This window comes from Panicum virgatum, chromosome 2K (assembly GCF_016808335.1).
Source record: "Panicum virgatum strain AP13 chromosome 2K, P.virgatum_v5, whole genome shotgun sequence".
Classification (NCBI taxonomy): Eukaryota; Viridiplantae; Streptophyta; class Magnoliopsida; order Poales; family Poaceae; genus Panicum; species Panicum virgatum.
The window spans coordinates 3,281,282-3,301,722 of NC_053137.1; the positions used below are offsets into that span (position 1 = coordinate 3,281,282).

General features: G+C 44.1%; 1 protein-coding gene and 1 long non-coding RNA gene across 2 annotated transcripts; one reads left to right on the top strand and one right to left on the bottom strand.

The window, feature by feature from the left end:
• Positions 1-5,686: 5,686 nt before the first annotated feature.
• LOC120661290 (L-type lectin-domain containing receptor kinase SIT2-like) lies at positions 5,687-8,154 on the bottom strand. The gene has a single exon (XM_039940106.1). The coding sequence runs from the start codon at positions 7,930-7,932 to the stop codon at positions 5,899-5,901; it is 2,034 nt and encodes a 677-aa protein (XP_039796040.1). The 5' UTR covers positions 7,933-8,154; the 3' UTR covers positions 5,687-5,898.
• Positions 8,155-16,782: 8,628 nt separating this feature from the next.
• LOC120661325 lies at positions 16,783-18,263 on the top strand. Its single transcript, XR_005669866.1, has 4 exons — positions 16,783-16,914; positions 16,997-17,389; positions 17,474-17,884; positions 17,968-18,263. It is a non-coding gene; the product is annotated as an uncharacterized LOC120661325 (long non-coding RNA).
• The last annotated feature ends 2,178 nt before the right edge of the window (positions 18,264-20,441 follow it).

Sequence of the window (20,441 nt, forward strand, 5' to 3'; positions counted from 1 at the left end):
GGCGCCGCCGCCCGCTTGACCGAGAAACTCGGGAGGACGAAGACAGAAATGCGCTAGGGTTTGGGGAGGATCCGCCGGCCGCCAGTTTTGCCTTGCCGAAATCGGCGGGTGGCCGTTCGATCCCATCCGACGGCTGCTGGCGGCCGAACCGGCAACAGGCGTGCGAGCTAGGCCATGGGCCGGCTTAGCGGGCTGTGAAGGCAAGTCATGGCCTACTCGGCCCAGCAAGCTGAGCCGCGAGCGGGCCGAGCGCTGGCCGTTGGGCTGCGCGGGATGCTGCGGGCCGAGACAGCTTTTGCCGTTTGGGCTGGAAGTAGAGTATAGCACAGTAAGTTTTTGTCAATAGTTTTCTCATTTTCAGAGGCAAATTTTGATGAAATTTCAATAGTTTGATTTCTATTCAATTTGCACCAACATGTTTATTGTTTAGAGACAAAAGTTCACAGTATTGCTTCTGAAAATAGAAATTTTTTAGATGTTTCCGCTGCAAAGTTTGTATTGTTGCTTTTTAATTTAATTCGAACCAACAAGACAATTAAATTTTAAGAGCATGCCTAAAGAGTTTACTTTGAGTAAGTTTTGTATAGTTTTATCTCTATTCAATTTTGAACCAACGAGATAAATTGTTTAGAGAGAAAATGAGTACAAAGTACTGTTTCAGAAAAGAAAGAAAAGTTTTCCGCTGCCATAAAGAAAGGAAAATATTTCCGCTGTTATACAGTTGCTATCTTCCAATTAAGTCGGAACCAACGAGAAGATTTAATTGGATGAATGGTCAAAAAGTCTTAAATGATTTGTCTGTGGGTAAAAGATAGAAAAGCTTCCGCTGTTTAAAGTAAAAGTTGAGTTTTGGCATTATTCTGCCATTTGAAGTCTCAAAGCTGAGCTTTACTAGACTCATAAAGATAATTCTCAAAGGAGAGAAATTTAAAGTTAATTATAGTATTGTTATTTTCTGACCAACGTTGATGATAACAATATTATAGTTTTTATGAGTCATAGTTTAAAGTTTAAAGTCTCTAGTAAATGTTGCATCAAAGTGACCATTTTACAGAGAATAGATAAAGAACTGCTCTCAAATTAGAGAAATATATTTTCCAGTTTGCACTGCAATAAAGTTGATTATCCTTTAATTAAATTCGAACCAACGGGAGAATTTCATTTTGAGGAGCAAATATATATTTTAAAGTTTATTGAGTTTTCCATACATTAATTCCGTTTCTGCCCAACGGTGATACAGAATTAATGTAAAAGATTATTCTATTTCTGCCCAGCGGTGATATAGAATAGAACTTAAAGTATTGATTATTGACTTTTCAGACAAAGAGTTCTATGTTGTCCTTGAAGGACGAAAGACAATGAACTAGGTACTTGTGACTCAGAATGAAACAAGGTCATTACATATGAGAAAACGTATTCTCTGTAAAGACTGGCTAGAAAAGAAAAGTACTTATGGATATTGATCCAAGAAAAGCAGATAGAGCAATAAGAGATCGTTTTGAGAAAGGTCTCTTATGTACTCTCTATCAAAAAGAATTCATTTTCAATCAAAGTTGTGATATGTCATGCATGACTAATTTCACCAACGTCGGATTAAGCATGTGTATTATGTATCATGGAATATTCGGATTAATTCTGAATTTGAGGACTGAATATGAACCAATCCTGACATTTTTTGTCTGGAAAAAGTATGAAACTATTCTAGAATTGATCGGACACTTCTATTGTGTCACAGTGATTAAGCACTCAATAAGTTTAAAAAGAATAGAAAGTTACATGCGAACCTCGAGATAAGAAAGATATGCAAGCATGACTTGCTAAAGTACTTGTAATAAAGGACTCTGTTGAGTTTGTGAAATGAAATGAGGAAAAAGTATTGTCATATCGAATAAATGACTCTATTGAGTTCTCAAAGCAAAATGAATAAAAGGTACTCCCATACAAATTAAGAAATTACTTTGTTCTGCATGACGTAATCATGTGGATGAAGTAATAAAAGTTTCCTCATTAACAAAAGTTGTGAATAGTTTTCAAAATTGTGGTAGAAAAGTTAAAGCCACATTTCGAGGGGGAGAAATATGAGACAGTTAAAAAAAAGATACTCTCCGGTAACGTGCATTGAAATCAAGAGATGATCTATTAAAGAATGAATGTGACTGTCAGAGGGAGTACAACGGTTACTATACTGATACCCCTATGTAAAGAAATAGCTAAATTCCAGTATTCATGCTGGATGACCTCAAAGATAGTAAGATGGTGCTTACGGAGCACATATAAATTTTTTAACAGATGGAACCCAAATAAAGAGATTTATTGATATGCTATATTTACAAATGATGGCAAATCTGGGGGAGTATGGTATATAGAGACATAAGACTTGAAGAGAAGTAGGAATGCGTGTCTACTTCAATGATTCAAGAACAAAAGTTTCTCATGCCTACTGATGTTGCGTACAACACCTGTTGTTAGCTGTCAAAGAAGGATCCTGTTATGCAGGATCTTGTTAATCCATTGCCATTTGGCAAAAGGAGCAACAACAACCCTATACAAAGTAAAGAAAATCAAATGGAGGTCGATTCCACCTCATTTGAAGAAGTCATAAAAATTACATGTGTTAAGTCCATGGAAAAGGAATGATTCCTAAAAGAGCCATCACAATAGGTTATAATGGACCTACAAAGTGAAATATGACTCCAGAGGGAATATTGAAAGGTATAAAGCAAGACTTATGGCAAAAGTTTTAGTTACAGAGAAGAAAGAACATGTGAAATAGTACAACATCAAATCCATTTATGGATTGAAGTAAGCTTCGAGACAGTAATATCTAAAGTTCATGAGATAGTAAGAAAGCTTGGGTTTTAAAAGAGATTGAGGAGGACAATAGTTTTAAACAAAGTAAAAGGAATGAGAAATGTGATTTCCACATCTTAAATGAAGATAACATCCTACTTTCTAGTGGTGGTGTTAATATATTGTTATAGATAAAGAATTCTTGTCCTCAAATTTTGATCTCGGTGATGAGTTTTCATTATATGAATTGAGACTAATCGAGATAAAAGAAAAAAGGGGTATTATGGTTACTGTAAAGGCATACTTAGAAAAGCTTCTAAAGAAATAAAGTATGCGAATGAATAAATCTACGCCTGTTCTTATCATCAAGGGTAATAGTTTTGGGAACCTTAGTGTTCCAGGAATCAATGTGAAATAGAAATAGTCCCATATGCTTCAGCTGTTGGAAGCCTTATAAGCGCGCAAGTAAAGAATTTACCATGACATAGTTTGTGTATCCGGGTTATTTTGGCAAAAGTACAATCCAGAGATAGATCACTGGAATTGAAATTGAGAATGTTGGCCTCATGCTGAGTTGGAAAGATCAAGTACTCTCAAAAGGTTGTGAATACAAAAGTAAAACTTGTGAAATGTGTAGCGAAATCCACAATTGTCGCTGACTTTCACATTTGGAGGTTTTGTGTGGAAAAGCTCCAAAACAAAGCAATTATGATCAATGTGATGCAAAGATATAGTATAGCATGATACGAGGCCGAGGGACAGGCAAAATAGCTAAGGGAACCTTTACCCGGAGTTGATAATGGTTGACAGCAGCAATAACCATTAAAGTAGTTTGCTCCTATGACAACAAGTCAACTGTGGTGCCAAACACGTTGACACAAAGTTATACGTTGTAAAGGAGAAAGTCCGGAATCATGATTGAAATGGATTGCGAGTTTAAATGATAGAAAGTTGTTGCGGATCCGCTTACTAAAAGGCTTGCCACCCAGTGTGTACAGAGAACACACAGTCGACATGGGTTTACGGTATAGCCTATGTTTTCCGGATAATAAAGGGCCCAAAGTTAAATAATCTATTTCAGTACAGAGAAGTGTATTGTAGCTGTTGAATCTATCGGCAACTGACCGTGACGATGAAACTGCTCTATGCATTAATCTGTGATGAAATATGAAAAGAAGTAAAACGTATGAAGCTAAAAGTAAAAGATGAGATCAAGGGGGAGAATGTTGGGTTGATCTCCACCAGTTGGCCCAACGGTCAATTGGGCCTTTGACTCGCGCTCTGATCGGGAGCGCCCAGCCCAAGATAAGGCTGGTGGGCCCCCGTCGCGTAGCCCTATAAAGACAGGATGGGGACTGGCGGCTCATGGCACGAGGTTCGCCGCCGACCAGTTTTCCCCACCGAAACCCTAGTCGCGAACCGATCAGCGAAGGGCTAAAGCGACGGGAAGCGCCACTGGCACCAGCCACTGCACCACGCCGGCATCAGCTCTACCGACGCGCCATCGCGTCACTGCATCGCCAACCCTAACAGCGGCGCCATGGATCACGGCAAGTGTGACGAATTTTGTCCAAAGGAAAGTGAGTTTTTCCGTTCGATCTACACCCTAGTCGATACGTTTAATCTAACAAGATGATGGCCATTGGCCAACAATTGCTTGGTTTGCTGGGAGCGTAGAAAAATTAGATGGGGAGCCGCTACCTGCTTGCCCTTCTTGCTCGGTGGGAGAATCAAAGAGAAGAGAGATGTTTTTTAATGTGGCAGCCAACAGGGAAGAAACAGCAGCAGCAAAGAGAGGAGGAATAAGATGTACATATGAGGTTGGCACGTGGGCCCTGTGTACTAGAGCTAAGTTCTTACTGTAGAACTTAGCAGGTCATGTTCAGAAAAAAAAACTTATTTAGCTACTACAATTCAGACTCTGTTGAGACTCATACAAATTATTGGAATATATCATGGGTTCTCTCATGTAAGCACCAAAATAACTATAAAGATCAAATTATGTACTAGATCATCATGATTTACGTGTCAAAGGATGAATTAAATATCTTGCATATAGCCAAATAGACAGCAATTGGCTAACCGTTGTACAAGATGTCTATTTAGCTGTCTGTGTATGGCAAAAAGACAACAGTTGTCTAAACTGTTGTACTTGCCCTAACATATATAGTGCCTCATTCTTGTTTGCGTATTATTTTCTTTTATGTTGTTTATACTTTCTACATGCTTCAGTTAGGGTCTATTTGTGAGCACTCCACTCCATCTTTTTTTAGCTCCACTCTAAAAAAATGCCCAAACAGACTTGCTGTTTCGCTCCACTCCATAAAAAACTAGCTCCACTTCACCTTTTTTGTGGAGCACCTCAAGAGATACTCCACCAATTCTTGGAGCTGGAGTGGAGCCAATGGAGTTAGAGAGAATTACGCACCATGGCACCCATTACACAAAAAAATGTTTGGTTGCCTCTTTCCCCTCACGATCAACTCCGGTCTTCCCCACGATCACGCTGCCCTCTCGTGGATTCTGCCACCCATGGCCACGCCACCCCCCGCCGGACTCGAGCTGTGCCACCGCCTGCCAGACTCCCACCGTCGCGCCGTCGCCGCCGTCCTCGGGACGAGCTGTCGCAACTGCATCGAGGTTGGGCCGCCGCCCGTCTAGTTTCCTCCGACACCCACCGGCCTGTGTGGATCCTACACGGAGGAGGAAGAAGCCAGCCACTCTATGACAGTATGGCCAACAAGGGTTGGTGGAGTTGAGTGGAGCCAAATAAGATGGGAAAAAATGGTGGAGTGGATTTTTTGAAGTGGAGTGTTTTTTTTAAACTTTTTTTTGGAGTGGAGTGCTCCCAAACATCCTCTACTCTGCTGAACTCTAACAGAACATATAAACCAGATTGTTTCTGAAAGCAATTTTTATTGAAAGAACAGAACGAGGTCTGCTGATTTTGTATTAGGAGAGTATAAATAGGAAAAGTCTTAAGATGTTACAAGACCGATGCAAACTTAAACACACTATAAGTACAAATTATATATGCTAAACACTCTATGCTCAAACTGTGATTCCTTTTGCACCCCACAGGACGAAATACCATCTTACACCGATGGATCACCGTGCACCCGATAGGTCGGACACTGTAGCAAGGCTTGTCACGCAGGACGACATGATGCAATCGTCAAATCCTTCATTTTGCATCATGGACATCACGTAAAAGCTCAAATTAGCTGGTGATAGCTCTGGCAATGGCTTATCCCCGTCGAGGTACTCCAAAACTTGTCGCATGTTGGGCCTCGAATTTCGAAATGGGTGTGAACAGAGCAATCCTAATTTCAGCAAGCGACACGCGTCGTCCGTGTCGTAGTCACCTTGAAGCTTAATGTCTACCGTGTCAATGAGTGATCCTTTCTGCCAATTCTCGAGTACCCAGTCGACTAACATGAGTTGGTTGTCTTCATCAGATGATTGGTTAATAGGTCTTCTCCCACAAGTCACCTCAAGTACGAACACTCCGAATGCATACACATCCGTTACAGGGGTGGCCTTGCCAGTTCTAGCAAGCTCAGGAGCTAGGTACCCTAAGGTGCCAACCACATGTGTGGTTTGTGGGTCCACACCATGATCGTACAGTCTTGCAAGGCCGAAGTCACCCAACCTTCCATTCATCTGATTGTCAAGCAGCACGTTGCTAGCTTTGATATCCCGGTGGATGGTAACTTTCTCCCACTCATCATGAAGATAATGCAAACCCGATGCGATGCCTTTGATTACGTGAAACCTTTGGCTCCAATTTAGTTTAACATTATCATTGTGGTTGTGATCGCACCCAAACACATACTTATCAAGACTTCCATTGGGCATATATTCATACACCAAAAGGAGTTCACCTTTTCGACGGCAGTAACCAAGTAACCTGACAATATTTCGGTGCTGCAGGCGACCAATGCTGACAACCTCTGCGATGAACTGCTTCATGCCCTGCTTTGAGTCGTGAGACACCCTCTTTACTGCAATCTCCAGTTTTGATACAGGAAGAAGGCCCTTGTACACCCTCCCAAAGCCTCCTACGCCGAGCAGGTGCTCGTCCTTGAATCCCTCTGTCGCACAGTATAGATCCCTGTACGAGAACCTGTGAGCCCCAAATTCATCCTCCCAATCTTCACGCACCTCAGCATACCTCACATGTCTCTTCACTGCCAGGAATGCAACTACGCTCACTGTGAGGAGGAAGGAGGCTGTCGCCACAGGCAGAACGACGATCACCAGGACACCCTTCTTGGGGCCAACAGCACGAGGCAACCTGGGCAGCTTGGCGATATCAATGGGTGGAGCTGGAGCGTTCATGCCGAAGCTCCAGCCAAGTAGGTAGTGACGTGTGTTGACCATGCCAGTTGCAGATGAGAACCCAACGAACGACATGTCTGTCAGCACTTGGGAGAGATCCTGGGTGGAAGAGACGAGCGGCCTTACAGGTTTCGCCATTTTGACGGGAGCCAAGGTCACGTCCAGACGCTTGGCCTCCCCGTCGTAGTCTATCCACACCCGCATCACCTCACTGCTCATCAGCGTCAGGTTGTAGAAGCTGCCACTCTTGTCGTCGTAGTAGCCAGCGCTGCTGGAGTTGACGGAGTTGAGGCCGTCGATGTTGATGCCCACATGGTTGCTGTCGATGTCACCGAACTCGTTGTTCTGCACGGTGTCGAGCTCCACGGCGAGGATATGGTTGCTCGCGTTGCCGTTGTTGCGGTCGTTGACGAGGCCCATGTACTGGCTTGGAAGCGCAGTGGAGAAGTCCATGCTCGGGGCGAGGAAGAAGGCCATGCCTTGGCCGCTCACATCGGTGAAGGCAGAGATGATGCCAAACGCGAAGGAGACGAAGAAGGAATGCACCGTGCCGTTGGGCGACCTGCGGAACCGCAGTGGAGTCGCGTACAAGGCATGGCCTTTTAGCTGGTAACTGCCGTTGGTCAGCTCGAGCAGGCCGGACGGCATGATCGCGGCCGAGCCGTCCACTGTGATGTTGGTGGCGCCGGTGAACCCAGAGTAGACGAATTGCTCGTTGCTAGCTGTGAAGGCAGGTAAGGTAAAAGCAAGGGCGATGAGATGTAGAAGAAGCATGGGCGTAGGCTTGATTGCGTTGGGCATGGCTGGCTGGCAAGTAGTATGATGCAAGGATGAAGACGAAGGATATGATTAAACAAAGCTTCTCGGCAACAAAGCTTGCTCAAACAGGAGTTAGTTCTCAGTTTGCACTTCACAGTGGATGCTGGGCGACTTCACTCGGGGGAAGGCCAAAACGAGTGGCACTGGGCAACTGAGCGTTTAATTCCACCCGGCCGTCGAATCCTGGTCAGTGCTTCCCAGCGGTCTGGACAAGCGTTTGATGGAGGAGATTACCCATAATTATGGGCACTCTATGTGTTGAGTTTTCTTTTATTTTATTTTTTTTTAAAAAAAGAGTAATGGAGGTAATCTTTGGTCTCTACACCAACTAAGAATATACACAATTATATCTTATTTATTCAAATATGTGCACTAAGATTTGAACCTGGCGAGTGGATCAGAGCCAGAACTCCGCCACCGATCTCTTTATGCTGAGTGAGATGACAGAGAAAACCCGTCAATCAGGTAAGACTGTTTGCACATGCTTGACTACAAAATGCATGGTTTCAAAATTCCCAATAAGATATCAATTAGTAAGAGGGAAAAAACAGAAAATCTGAATTTTTTGATTTTACTGATTTTAAGTAGCGCACATCAAGGTGATACAACAATACCTAAAAAAACTCCCAACCTCTGGCATATGGCCTTACAGAAAAAAAGAGAGCAACCACTTTAATTATCAATCCGTAGACTAAACTAAACTGCCACTCATGTATCTGGGTAAAAAGATTCCTTGGCCATTGTGCCAAGCGTTGAGATGCCACTGCAACTCATGTGTAGTAGGTGTTTGGAGAATAGCCCATGTAAGAAGCCAATGCGATATTGTAAAGATAATCTGCAAAAAAAATATTTATTTATTTCAAATATCAGATCATTTCTAGAGTTTTAAGGTGAGTTCAGACAACAAATCTGAACTCTCACCTAAGAATTTTAATGGAGTCTAACACCTAAATTTAAGTGAAATGAATTTGTGTCAGGATCTGTTATCTGGCCTCACTAACACGTAATGATCTGTTTTGATGACATGTACGTTCCATCAGAAACGTATAGTAATGCTCTGGTTGGGGATTATATTTTCCTTATAAACTCTTCTAATCACTAAAATTTTGTTCGCCTCGAACTGAATTTTCTTTGTCCCAGTTTTATTTGCTGGTCACTAGTCCATGGTGGACCACCATGGCACCTCACTAGTTATTCAATATAATGCTGGAGAAATCATAGTCCTTTTTTTAATCATGCAGCAGGAGCTGCGTAGCTATAACACGACAGGTGTGTTAAGAACGACAGGCGTGTTGACTTTGACTATACATAGAAATTTCTTTCGAGTTGTGGCTTGTGCAGAGAATACCTTAGAATTTATGGAAGTTGAATTGCTCAGTATGTCGCAGATGATCTGAGAGTGAGCAATGAACATATATTAAGCAGGGGAAAATGCGTAGATGGCGATATCAATATTTTGATTCATTGGTGCAGCACAGTTCTACTAGTCTCAAATTAAGACTAGAAATTCAGATATGTATAAATATGCCAGTTGAACAGAGAGCTCTCTGTACGTTGTGGCAGCTGCACACTGCTATAGAAACTGTCAATTGTGTCGGCTCCAAATAAGTAACTAGCATGCATGTTGAAAGTAATCCATGTTTGTATGGGCTGAAAGAGTGAGAGGGTAGATTAAGATAACTTAAATCTTATGATTTTCACTACTTCATTCTCAAGATAAACCTAAACATACCATCTAAATATGTAACAAAAGCTCATTTCAAAGAGTTTTCAACTTAAAGTCAATTCTCACAAGAACTACGCTACAAAAAAAATATATAAGCAAATAAGAAATGTGAAAAATGTAAAGATGCGAGTAACAATGAATCAATGATGTGGTACCGGTGACCATAAAGTCCTCCCTAGCCTATGTTGTAGCATCCACCAAGGATGTTGCCGAGACCTTACTATTATTTTTATAGATGGTTACTCGCCTTCAAATTCACTCTGTTCGCTGCATCCAGCCAGCAGTATTTTTCTCTCACACCAAACTAGCATCAGCCAGCAGCCAGCAGCTAGCCAGCAGTACTTTTCTCTCACAATAAATGAGCACCAGCCACCAGCCACAGCACAACGAATAGAGTGTAGGTTCTAATCCACATCTTAGGTTATTCGTTCCTCTCACTTTATAACCACTGGATCTGTACCTTCAACGGCTCTTAAAATTTCCAAAGACAGTAAAATTTCTCTTATCTTAAGCATGTTTTCGTGGAAATCAAGAGTTAAGGTTTTAAATTGTCTTGATTTCTTACAGAGATGGTAGATCGACCGTGGCACGTCTAGATTTAATAATAGTGCAGGAAGTTCCTAAACTCTTACTAGGGAGTTAAGGTTTTAAGTTGTCTTGATTCCTTACAGAGAAGGTGGATCGACCGTGGCACAACTAGATTTAATAATAGTGCAGGAAGTTCCTAAACTCTTACTAGGGTTTTTGTGTGTGTGTGTGTGTGTGGGGGGGGGGGGGGGGGGGGGGCGGGGGGGTTGGAGCTGAGGATTAACCACGCAGATCGGCGAACTTGAAGGGAAACTGGAAAGGCATGATGTAGAAGAATCGTGCAGTTAATGTAGATCGTGATTGAAAGTGATGGCAAGCACTGTACTATTCCCTGAAACTAATCTTTGTATTTGTGACTGTTGGAGATTACCTAGTATTCAGGATATATACCTTATTGACAGCCAAATGTCATAAATGGCATCGAATGGAAAATGGATCTTATGAATTGTCAATATAATCCTGCTTTAATGTTCTGATGTGACTCTGGCAAGGTTCAGAACCGACCTTAAATCCTAACAACATCTTTTTTAGAAGATTAAATCCTACCAACATGTAAATGAAGATCAAGTAATAAAGAGAATGTGTTGTTGCATTCCGGTTCCATATGTGGTACCTGTTTGAACTTCTAAGTCATGACTAAAATTTCTTTGGTAGCAGTGCTGAAGTCTTCAGGCGTGATACTCTTCACACTTCTTTTTTATGTCAGTCTGATTCTGAACCTAGAGAGGTATTAACAATCGACACCTGAATTACGATGTCTGTGGATATTCAGCTTCAATATCCTGTCAAAGTTAGATCTTAGATGTTATCACTGGAAGCTTTCACTTAGCGTTGCCTACTTGCCTTGTTTGGACTTATCCCTAGCTAGGGTTTAGGGTTCGATGTATTGAGCTGCATATCCCTTTAACCATTCAGATCAAACACTTACATACACTCAAGCTCAGGTGTGAAATTGGAGATAGATTCTGCTGTGTATATGGCTTGCAAGAACAGAGCTCCACGTACAATAATGATAGACTTGGAATATATATGCAGCGTGCTGCTGAACTCAAAAATATCTTAGACAACAATAACTCCAGATACAGAATATGCCTGCCTAATTCGGTTCTGGTGACTCATGCATCTTGTAAGATCTCCTAAATAGATCCTGTGCTGTTCTTAGCTTGTTTGGTTATGATTGTCCTGCACTGGTATGATATATGTGCTTCCTTCCCTCCAACTGATGATCAGATACATACGTGTGCGTGTATGGAGAGTCTGCATCTATACTATGTTTCATAAAAAAAACATTTTTAGATTATTTCTAAAGATGTTTTTAGATTATGTTTCATAAAAAAAACTGATGATTGGATACAATCAATCATGGCTTTATGTTTTCATTTCATATTGTAATCTGCATTGCCCCCCGAAAGTGTGAACATTTATACATTGAGTCTGAATCTACACAAGTAATTAATCCACCACGTATTGAATTCCAAACAAAGTGGGCAAAACAAAATAATATGCATGTTGGGCCGTTCATGCACCCCTGTAATGGATGGGCCGTGAGCTCGATCATCTTCCTACTGAGAGGTCAACTGAGATTGTGCCGAAGCTTGTCGACGATGGTGGTGATGAAGACACAGCACTATTGGCACCCGGATAGACCCCTCCAACACGTGTTGTCTCCGTCAGTATCTGCTCCGGGAACGTCGCATTTCCATCAAGGTACTGCACGACTTGCCGCATGTTGGGCCTTGCACTGGGCGAGGGATGCGAGCATAGCAGCCCAAGCTTCAGGAACCTTTTTTTAATACATTTTTTTACTCAAATTACAGATTAATACTCTGCATTGTAGGAATTTCAAAACTAGATCATGGTCGTCTTCTCGTTGGACGAAATCTAAATTTCGTCTACTAGACGGACGAAATATTGTAATTTCGTCTATCGGACGGACGAAATATTATTTTCGTCCACCCATTCGACGATTTTACGTGGGCCCAGAGTATTTCGGTGTATTTCGTCTAAGCAGCGGACGAAACAAATTTTCATCTAGTCGCCGGACGAAATTTTGGTTTTATCGTTGAATCGTTGGACGAAATCAATTTTCGTCTAACAGCCAGACGAAAATTACTTATTAGGCCCGTGAGCCGTCCTCTCTCTCACCCGTCGTCCCTCAGCACTCTCTCTCTCTCTCTCTGTCGGCGGCGTGGGTGGTCGGCAGCAGGGCGCGGCGGCAGGCAGGCCCCGGTGCGTGCGCGTGGTTTACCTAAGGAACATCCAGGGTGCATTCTAATAGGGGGATTTACCTAAAGAACAATATAATTTTAACTGATTGTGGTTTTGATATGAACAATAGAGCACCCATATTTTCTGACAAGTACTGAAACTGCTATTCATGACCTTTACCGTAGATAAGGTTCTACTTTAGGAATTATGTGACTCAGAATTTCAAATTAGCATATCCAGGCCTAACAACGATGTTTAGATTTAATATGATATGTAGTCCATTAAATTCTTCTTTTCAAATCTATAACTGATAGTCTAAATTTGTAGCAGGTTGTAGCAATGTCAAGTATAAATCAGATTCGGATATATTATGGTCAGGGAGAGGTAGTTAATGGCCTTCGGGGCTGATTTAGGTCCTTTTCCTCATATCACCGTTGATCATCCGCACCCTGAGAGTGCGAGCATAAGGGATCTGAAGGATTGGTTTATGGCGATGTTTCAACTAGATGCAAATCTGTGTTCGGTCACGGTTCATTGCCTGTATATTACAGGCATTAATCCAGTCGTATATGAGCTTCGAGTTGCAGACCGAACATATAAGTGGAGAAAATGGGTAGAGTGGTGCAGGCGGTGTAATGTTCCGTTAACTATTCTGGTCTAGCCATGTCCAAAAGAGGTTGTATGTGAGGCTAGCTCTTCGCAGCCAGTAGAGAATGAGAGTGCCTTCTATGGTGATGTGTATGTGGACCAATTACAGATTGCGGAGGAAGGCGGGACCCAAAGGGAGGAAATTGATGTTGATGGTGTGGCTGATGCGGGAGAAACAGTTGAAGAGATTGTTGACGATCTAGTAGCCGTTGACCACCACACCATTGAAGTGGAAGCAAATCTAAATTTGGAGGACGATATGGACAACGATGAAGATGAAGACGATGATAACATGGGTAGTCAGGCTCTGATTCCTGAGGAATGGAATAGGCCTAATCAATCGAGTATGGAAGCTATGGACATGCAGAAGTGTTCGTATCAATATGGCTGCATCATGATTCACCAAGATCAATTGTTTCCTAATAAGCAAGAATTGAAGGACACAGTTTCACGGTGGGCGGTGATGTCATTAAGAGAGGTGTATGTTACGATTTCAAGCCCATCAAAATATAGTGTGAAGTGCAGGGCCACGGGATGCACGTTCTACGTACACGCCCATGTGCTGAAGAATGAGATCCATTGGGTTGCTTCTATCGTGCAGAATCACAGCTGCACGTTACAGAACTTAGGTAAGAGGCATCGGAACTTGACAGCGTCTCTGATTGCAAATGAACTATATAGTGAGATAATAGAAAAGAGAGACATGGAGTGCTCATTCATCCAGCGATCAGTTCATCAGCAATTCAAATATGACATTGCATACCAGAAAGCTTGGAGGGCCAAACAGATTGCACTTGAGAAGCGATGGGGCTCATATGAGGCCTCATATTGTAACCTGCCTTGTGTGCTTGACATCTTGAAGGAAAGAAATCCTAGCACGTTGTAGCGAAAATGGCCTCTCATGCCATATTTCAATATAATATTTTGGCGATTGATGACACACACAACACTTGGACTAATATGATTGTTAAGATGACCATTCTCAGGCTTTTAGGTTCAAGTGATGACAAAGAAAAGAAATCTTAGTCGAAGAGACCGTGAAGAAATCCAAGTCAAAGAAATCAAGACAGAGATACTTTAGTATCACCGGTTGAACCGACACTGAGAAAGTTACATACGTAGGTGCATTGACTTGGAGCAAACCAGGAAGTTTTAGTATCACCGGTTAAACCGACATTAAGGAAGTTGTATACGTCGGTGCAATGGACTCAGCAGCTGAGGCAAAATCTATACACCGGATGAACCGACGCTAGATATTGGTGAACGTCGGTGCAGTTGTCCAGAGAGTTAGTTTTTTAGCAACTACACTCACCGGTTAAACCGACGCTGCATCGGTTGATTACGTCGGTCGATTGAGGTAGCCGTTGAAGTATAACGGCTAGTTGGAAAATGCACTCACCGGTTAAACCGGTGATGACAAAAATGGGAGCACCGGTTTAACCGGTGATAGCATTTTTTTGTCAGCCTTTTCCAACGGCTAGTTTGGGGTGTGGGCTATATATATGCCACCCCACGGCTCTTTTGATAGTGCTGGAGACTAAGGAAGCATAAGACACTTGAAGAACACCTCCAACCACCATATAACTTCATTGTACATCATATAGGCTTAAGCACACTTGTGAGAGTGCTTAGTGCTTGTAATAGGGATTAGTTCTTGCGAGAGCTCCCTTGAGAGAAGTCTTGCTACGGCAAGCAATCCTTGTGATCAGTCGTGTGACCCTCCGACTTGGTGTGGAGTGGCAACAGCACTTTGTGCGGGGGAAGAGGAGACCCCTCCTTGGTGGAGAAGCTCCGTAGTGGATTTCGGCTGGGTGACCGAGAGAGACGGTGGCAGTGCACGAGACTCGGTGTCTTGTGGGCACTTGCCTTTGCTTGCCGGCATCGCCTTGGTGGCGTAGTGCAAGACGGTGATCGGAAGAGCCTCGGTGTCCCGTGGACGTAGGCGTTTGTGCCGAACCACGTTACATGACCGTGTCTACTCAGGAGTTTGCATCTCTCTTGCACTTACCTCTTTACTTACTTTATTACGTTTCCGCATTTACTTTATCTTGCGTGCCTTTACTTTCCTAGTTAGTGTGTTTAGGATTGGCTATAGGTTGCAAGTATTTTGGGGTAAGTAGAGAATAGCAAAGATAAACCTTAGTCATAACTAGCATGTATAGGACATCTTAGGTTTATCTTATGCAAGTAGTTTGAGCCCTAGGTTAAAAAGTGATTAATGACCCTATTCACCCCCTCCCCCTCTAGGGTCGGACACCCCGGTGATCCTTACACACGTACACTGCATTCAGGGAATGTGTGTACAACGGACAGGCAAATGTGTTTAGACGTGCTTTCCTATCTTTGGGCCCTTGCATTGAGTCATTCAAGCATTGTCGACCATTGCTTTGTGTGGATGGGACCTTCTTGACGGGGAAGTATAAAGGTCAGATACTAACTGCTATTGGAGTTGATGCGAACCAGCAGATACTCCCTTTGGCTTTTGCCTTTGTTGAGGGTGAGAACAAGGAAAGCTGGCTCTGGTTTCTTAGGCATCTTAAGATCGGTGTTGTGCAGGATTGCCCAAACATTTGTATGGCATCATAAAGTACTATCAAAAGCGTCATGCAGTGGCAGTTCTTCATAGCACTATATTGCAGACACCGTATTGCAACAAGATGTACATATGGATGGAGAAAGCTGTTGCTAAGGCATCGCAACATATAGTTATTGCAATGGGTACGCATGGCAACCATTTTGAGATAACTGTTAGAGCAAAAGGAGGAGTAGGAAGGGAGACAACTCTAGTAACTCATGAAGTCAACCTTGGTCGACAATTTGATGGACGAGCGGAATGCACCTGCAATAAGCCAATGCTTTTACATGTTCCTTGCTCACATGTGTTGGCCTCACTTGCGCAGGTTCGAGTTTCCAATGGGGGATATATACCTACCTTTTACTTAAAGGAAAATGTGGTCCAGACATGGACTGGGGAGTTTTTTGGATTCATGGCTCGTGGAGATTTCTCTGTGTACAATAAAGAGTTGCCAATATGCCTTCCACCAATGGAGTTGCTACGTCACAGTCATGGCAGAGGGGGGCGTCCTCAGACAAGGCGTATACGCAATGATATGGACGAATCCGAGGCAGGAGGTCCAATGAGACGTTGCAGGATTTGTGAATAGTTCGGCCACAAAACAATTGATTGTCCAAGCAGTAGTTCTGACCCCCACAGACCTTCAGGGTGGAAGCACCTCAGAAAACCCGCGTGGAAGGGGCCGTGGAAGGGGTCGAAGCGGACGACAGCTAACACTTGAGGACTACGACTATGCTGTTTGACTATTCTTGTATATTGGTGCTTCAATGTGCACCCCGTCTTATTTCAAATATGTAGTCTTGGACCATTGTATTGCGTATTGGACTTGTATCTGTTTGCTATTCTCAGACGTATTGTTTGACCTTTTCCTTCTTCGTTTTATTCCTGTACAATATTTGTAAATCATTGTAGTGATGTGTGTTGTTGGATCATTTATATATCGTTATTTGTTATGTGTAATAATTCTTATGTCTTTTAAGATTTTCTAGTCTTACGTATGTCTATACCAATTTTTTATGCTTTTATGTTTTCGCATGGTATGATACAGTCTGTCTAACTCAAAATTTTGGTTTTGTTACAGGATGGAGCTGCTTAACGAATCCATCAACCGACAGCACCGTGCTTACGTGCACATCACGCAGGGGAATGATGTTGTCCCCGTTCTTCGCGCTCGTGCGCCAAAGAAAGCTTGGCCGATTCACCCCCAGTGGGTTCCTAGGTATGTGTTTTCATTGTTTCTCATGAGCATTTATTTATTTTGTAATGTCTTTGTATTGTTCTGATCGGATTTGTTTTTTTAGGTTGGCGCGTGCCGGGCTACTTCCCCTTGCCCGCATGATCGAAGCGACGGGGATGATGTAGCTGATAATGATGACGACCATGAGCAGCCAGAGCGGTCCAGACGCTTCCCGTACGACCAGTCCCTCCTCTCGGCCTTGGTGGACCGCTGGAGACCCGAGACACACACGTTCCACATGCCGTTCGGGGAGATGGCTGTTACTCTACAGGACGTCTCCATGCTGACTGGCCTTCCAATACAAGGAAGCCCCATTGGACCGTTCGTGACATCGGTCACATGGCGTGAGGACTTGGTTCACCGGTTTCAGGGTGTCCTACCCAACCAACAATTGGACTTGACAATTTCAGCAAATAAGAAGCACGGACCTTAGCTCCAGTGGCTCAAGCTTTTTAGGGTAAGTTAATCATTTTCAAGACTTGGACGACACACCATTGTATTAACTATTTGCGCACTAACTTTTCTATTTTCTGTAATGCAGCTGCAGAGGACGGTGCACGACTACACGCCTTACCAGCTTGCTCGTCACTTGGAGGCGTACCTGCTATGGTTGTTTGGTTGGGTTATGTTTACCAGCTCACATGGAGACACACTAGATGCTCGTTGGATACCCTACGCTAGGGCTATTGCTGAGAATGAGCTGCACGAGATTCCTTAGCTTTTTTGGGGTTCGGCGGTCCTTTGCTGGACGTATAGAGGTTTATGTCAAGCATGCGTGAGGAAGAAGTCCAACTCCAACATGACGGGTATGCCTCTACTAGTGAACCTCTGGTCCTATGAGTGGTTTCAGGTTGGACGACCATATATCCAACCATAGCAGTACACCGCGGATATGTACGGAGCGGGTATGATCGACCGGCCGACCATGGGCTCCCATTGGACAAGACGTCGGGTACGTTGAATGTGTAATGCAATTCAAATTTGTTCATTAATGAATGTCATACCATTACTCATAATTTGTTCGCATATTTGCAGCCGCAGTGGGCGGGGGTTCAGGTTTGCTCCACGTACGAGGCATTCACTGAGCAGTTCGACCACATGAGGCCTGAGCACGTCACTTGGGAGCCTTACACATAGCGCGCCATCCACGTCAGGAGTAATGACCTAGGCATTTCTGAGGCGTGTTATCAGGAGCAGAACTACTGGATGACATGTAAGAATCTCATGTTCGATGTCTTCGTTGAGGATTATGCGGTGCATCGCGTCATGAGGCAGTTTGGCCTACGGCAGGAGGTTCCGATGCCTTTGGGTGACCGCATCGACCCTGCGGTCCACGCGTAAGTGTGACACTTCCTTTATTTATTTGATGCACCTAGATTGTCAAGTATTATACATGCCTATTGTTTAATATTATTTTGTACTTTTTGTTATCAGTTACAAAATGCAGGGGCCCGTAAAATGTTTAATGAATTGATGCGGAGGATGCAGCCATGGATAGATGCTTGGGGGCAAGCGCTGCAGGACCTCATGGATGAGCAGGCTCCTTACGATGGTGCTTCGTACCACACGTACCTCCAATGGTACACTCCTCGTACTCGCACCCGGCTCGTCCGCATTAGCCAGCGGCAAGATGAAGGTGTTTTCATTCCTCCGCAGTCTCTACTTTACCCTGCACACGCTGGCCAAGCGCTTCACCAGGCGGTACGTACTACTTCATTGATTTAACTTATGGTGTATGTGCAAGTTCTAATAATTTTCTACCATATTTAATTGTTATACAATCTGTACAGGCTGACATAGGCATGGATATAGCGGAAGATGCATCGTCAGCTATATCCATGCTTCGTGGCCGAGACACAAGCGGGAGGTACGACGATGTTGTCAACATGTTTACCCGCATAGCACAGAAGGCGAAGCGTCTTGTTCGAGTCGCCACATGCCGCCGAATGGACGATGTCGTCATGGACCGTTCCACCTCATGTATGAGGGACAGGCCACCTCGACCTACTACGACCCCGACAAGTAGAGGCACGTCGGTCCAGCTGCCACGTACTCCTGTTGCAGACACAGCGGGTCCGTCGGAGTATCATCATGCAACCATGTCTACCCCGACACAGCCTTTCCTGTCCGGACTGGGTTCTATGGGCTTCCCCCAACCAAATTTTGATGGGATTAACAGCTCCGTAACACCAGGTGCTTACTTCTCATTTTTTGTGTTGTCTATATTCTGTTTTTAATTACTAAGCATCTACTAATTCTTTGCGTTCTATGAATTATGATATATGCAGTTGCACCACAGTTTGAGGACAGGCATGCTGGTTCTGGGTCTTCTTACTCGACCTCAGAAGGGTTTGCTGGTACGCCTGTTCTGAGAGAAAAATCGCACAAGATTTTCTCTATGTGGAAAATAAAAATGCGGGCGTGCCAGTGTATATAAAAATACACAAAAGAAACAAAAGGTAGGGAACACAAGCTTTATTTATATTTTATAAAATACAAATATCAGTTCCCATACATATGCCTGCGCTCCATAGCCTGCCACCGTTGGGTAGATCTGACTTGGGCGGTGTGGTGTTCTGGTTCCTAGGGCCTCGAGAAGCTCCTGGTTAATTACCTCCGCAAGACTAGCTTGCTGGAGGACCTCCGATTAAGCTGCTGTGGTGATAATCTTCAGTTTTCGCTTCACGTTCTCCATGCATGATGATGGTGGTGGTGTAGATGTGGGCGTCGGCGTCGTCCATGGCCTCGTCAGTGTCCATGAGCCGGTGTAGCACAGCTGGAACATCAGCGGCGCCCGCCCGTGTCGTTCGGCCTCGTCGGTCTTGAACGACGGAGTAGTCGTAGTAGGGGTATGTTGGCGATGCGTGGTCGCGCGAGCTAGACAAGTCATTGTCGCAGCAGCTTGTCGTGGTCGATTTGATCGTTGCAAGCATTGTAGATTAGCATAGAAATCCCATCCGCCGGAAACTTCAGAATCATCTAACTGACTTGTTAGCTTGTGGTAGTGCATGCGCACGTACGTGCATGCAGAGTGCCCCCACGTACTTGCACTTCATGTTGAAGTAGATGGGCCTCCAAACACTGCCTAGCGCCTCTGGCTGCTGATGCCAGGGAAGTGGCCATCGATGATGAGGGGTGCCGCCGCTCTGCCGGCGGCCGAGCCAAAGTAGTCGTCGACGATGAGGGGGTCGCCGCTCCGCTGGCGGGCGAGTCGAAGTGACCGTCGATGCTGAGGGGTCACCGCCGCTTCGCTGGCGGGCGAGCCGAAGTGTCTGTTGATGATGAGCAGGCGAACGTCGACCATGAGCCGGAGGCACCACGCTGCTGCCTTTCCCATTCGCGTTGATGGAGTCCTGACGGTCGGCTTGATAGCAGATGACGGATGCCGGCCGCTCGCCGGCTCCTTCGCCGCGTGCTTGATGGAGAGGAACCCCGGCCGAGAAGGGCCACCAGCAGTCTGGGCGTCGATGGGCGAAGAAGTCCCACGGGAAGACCGTCCGCAGAGAGCT

Excerpts from the sequence above, each read along its gene's own strand:
- LOC120661290 (XM_039940106.1), bottom strand. The coding sequence starts at position 7,932 with ATGCCCAACGCAATCAAGCCTACGCCCATGCTTCTTCTACATCTCATC.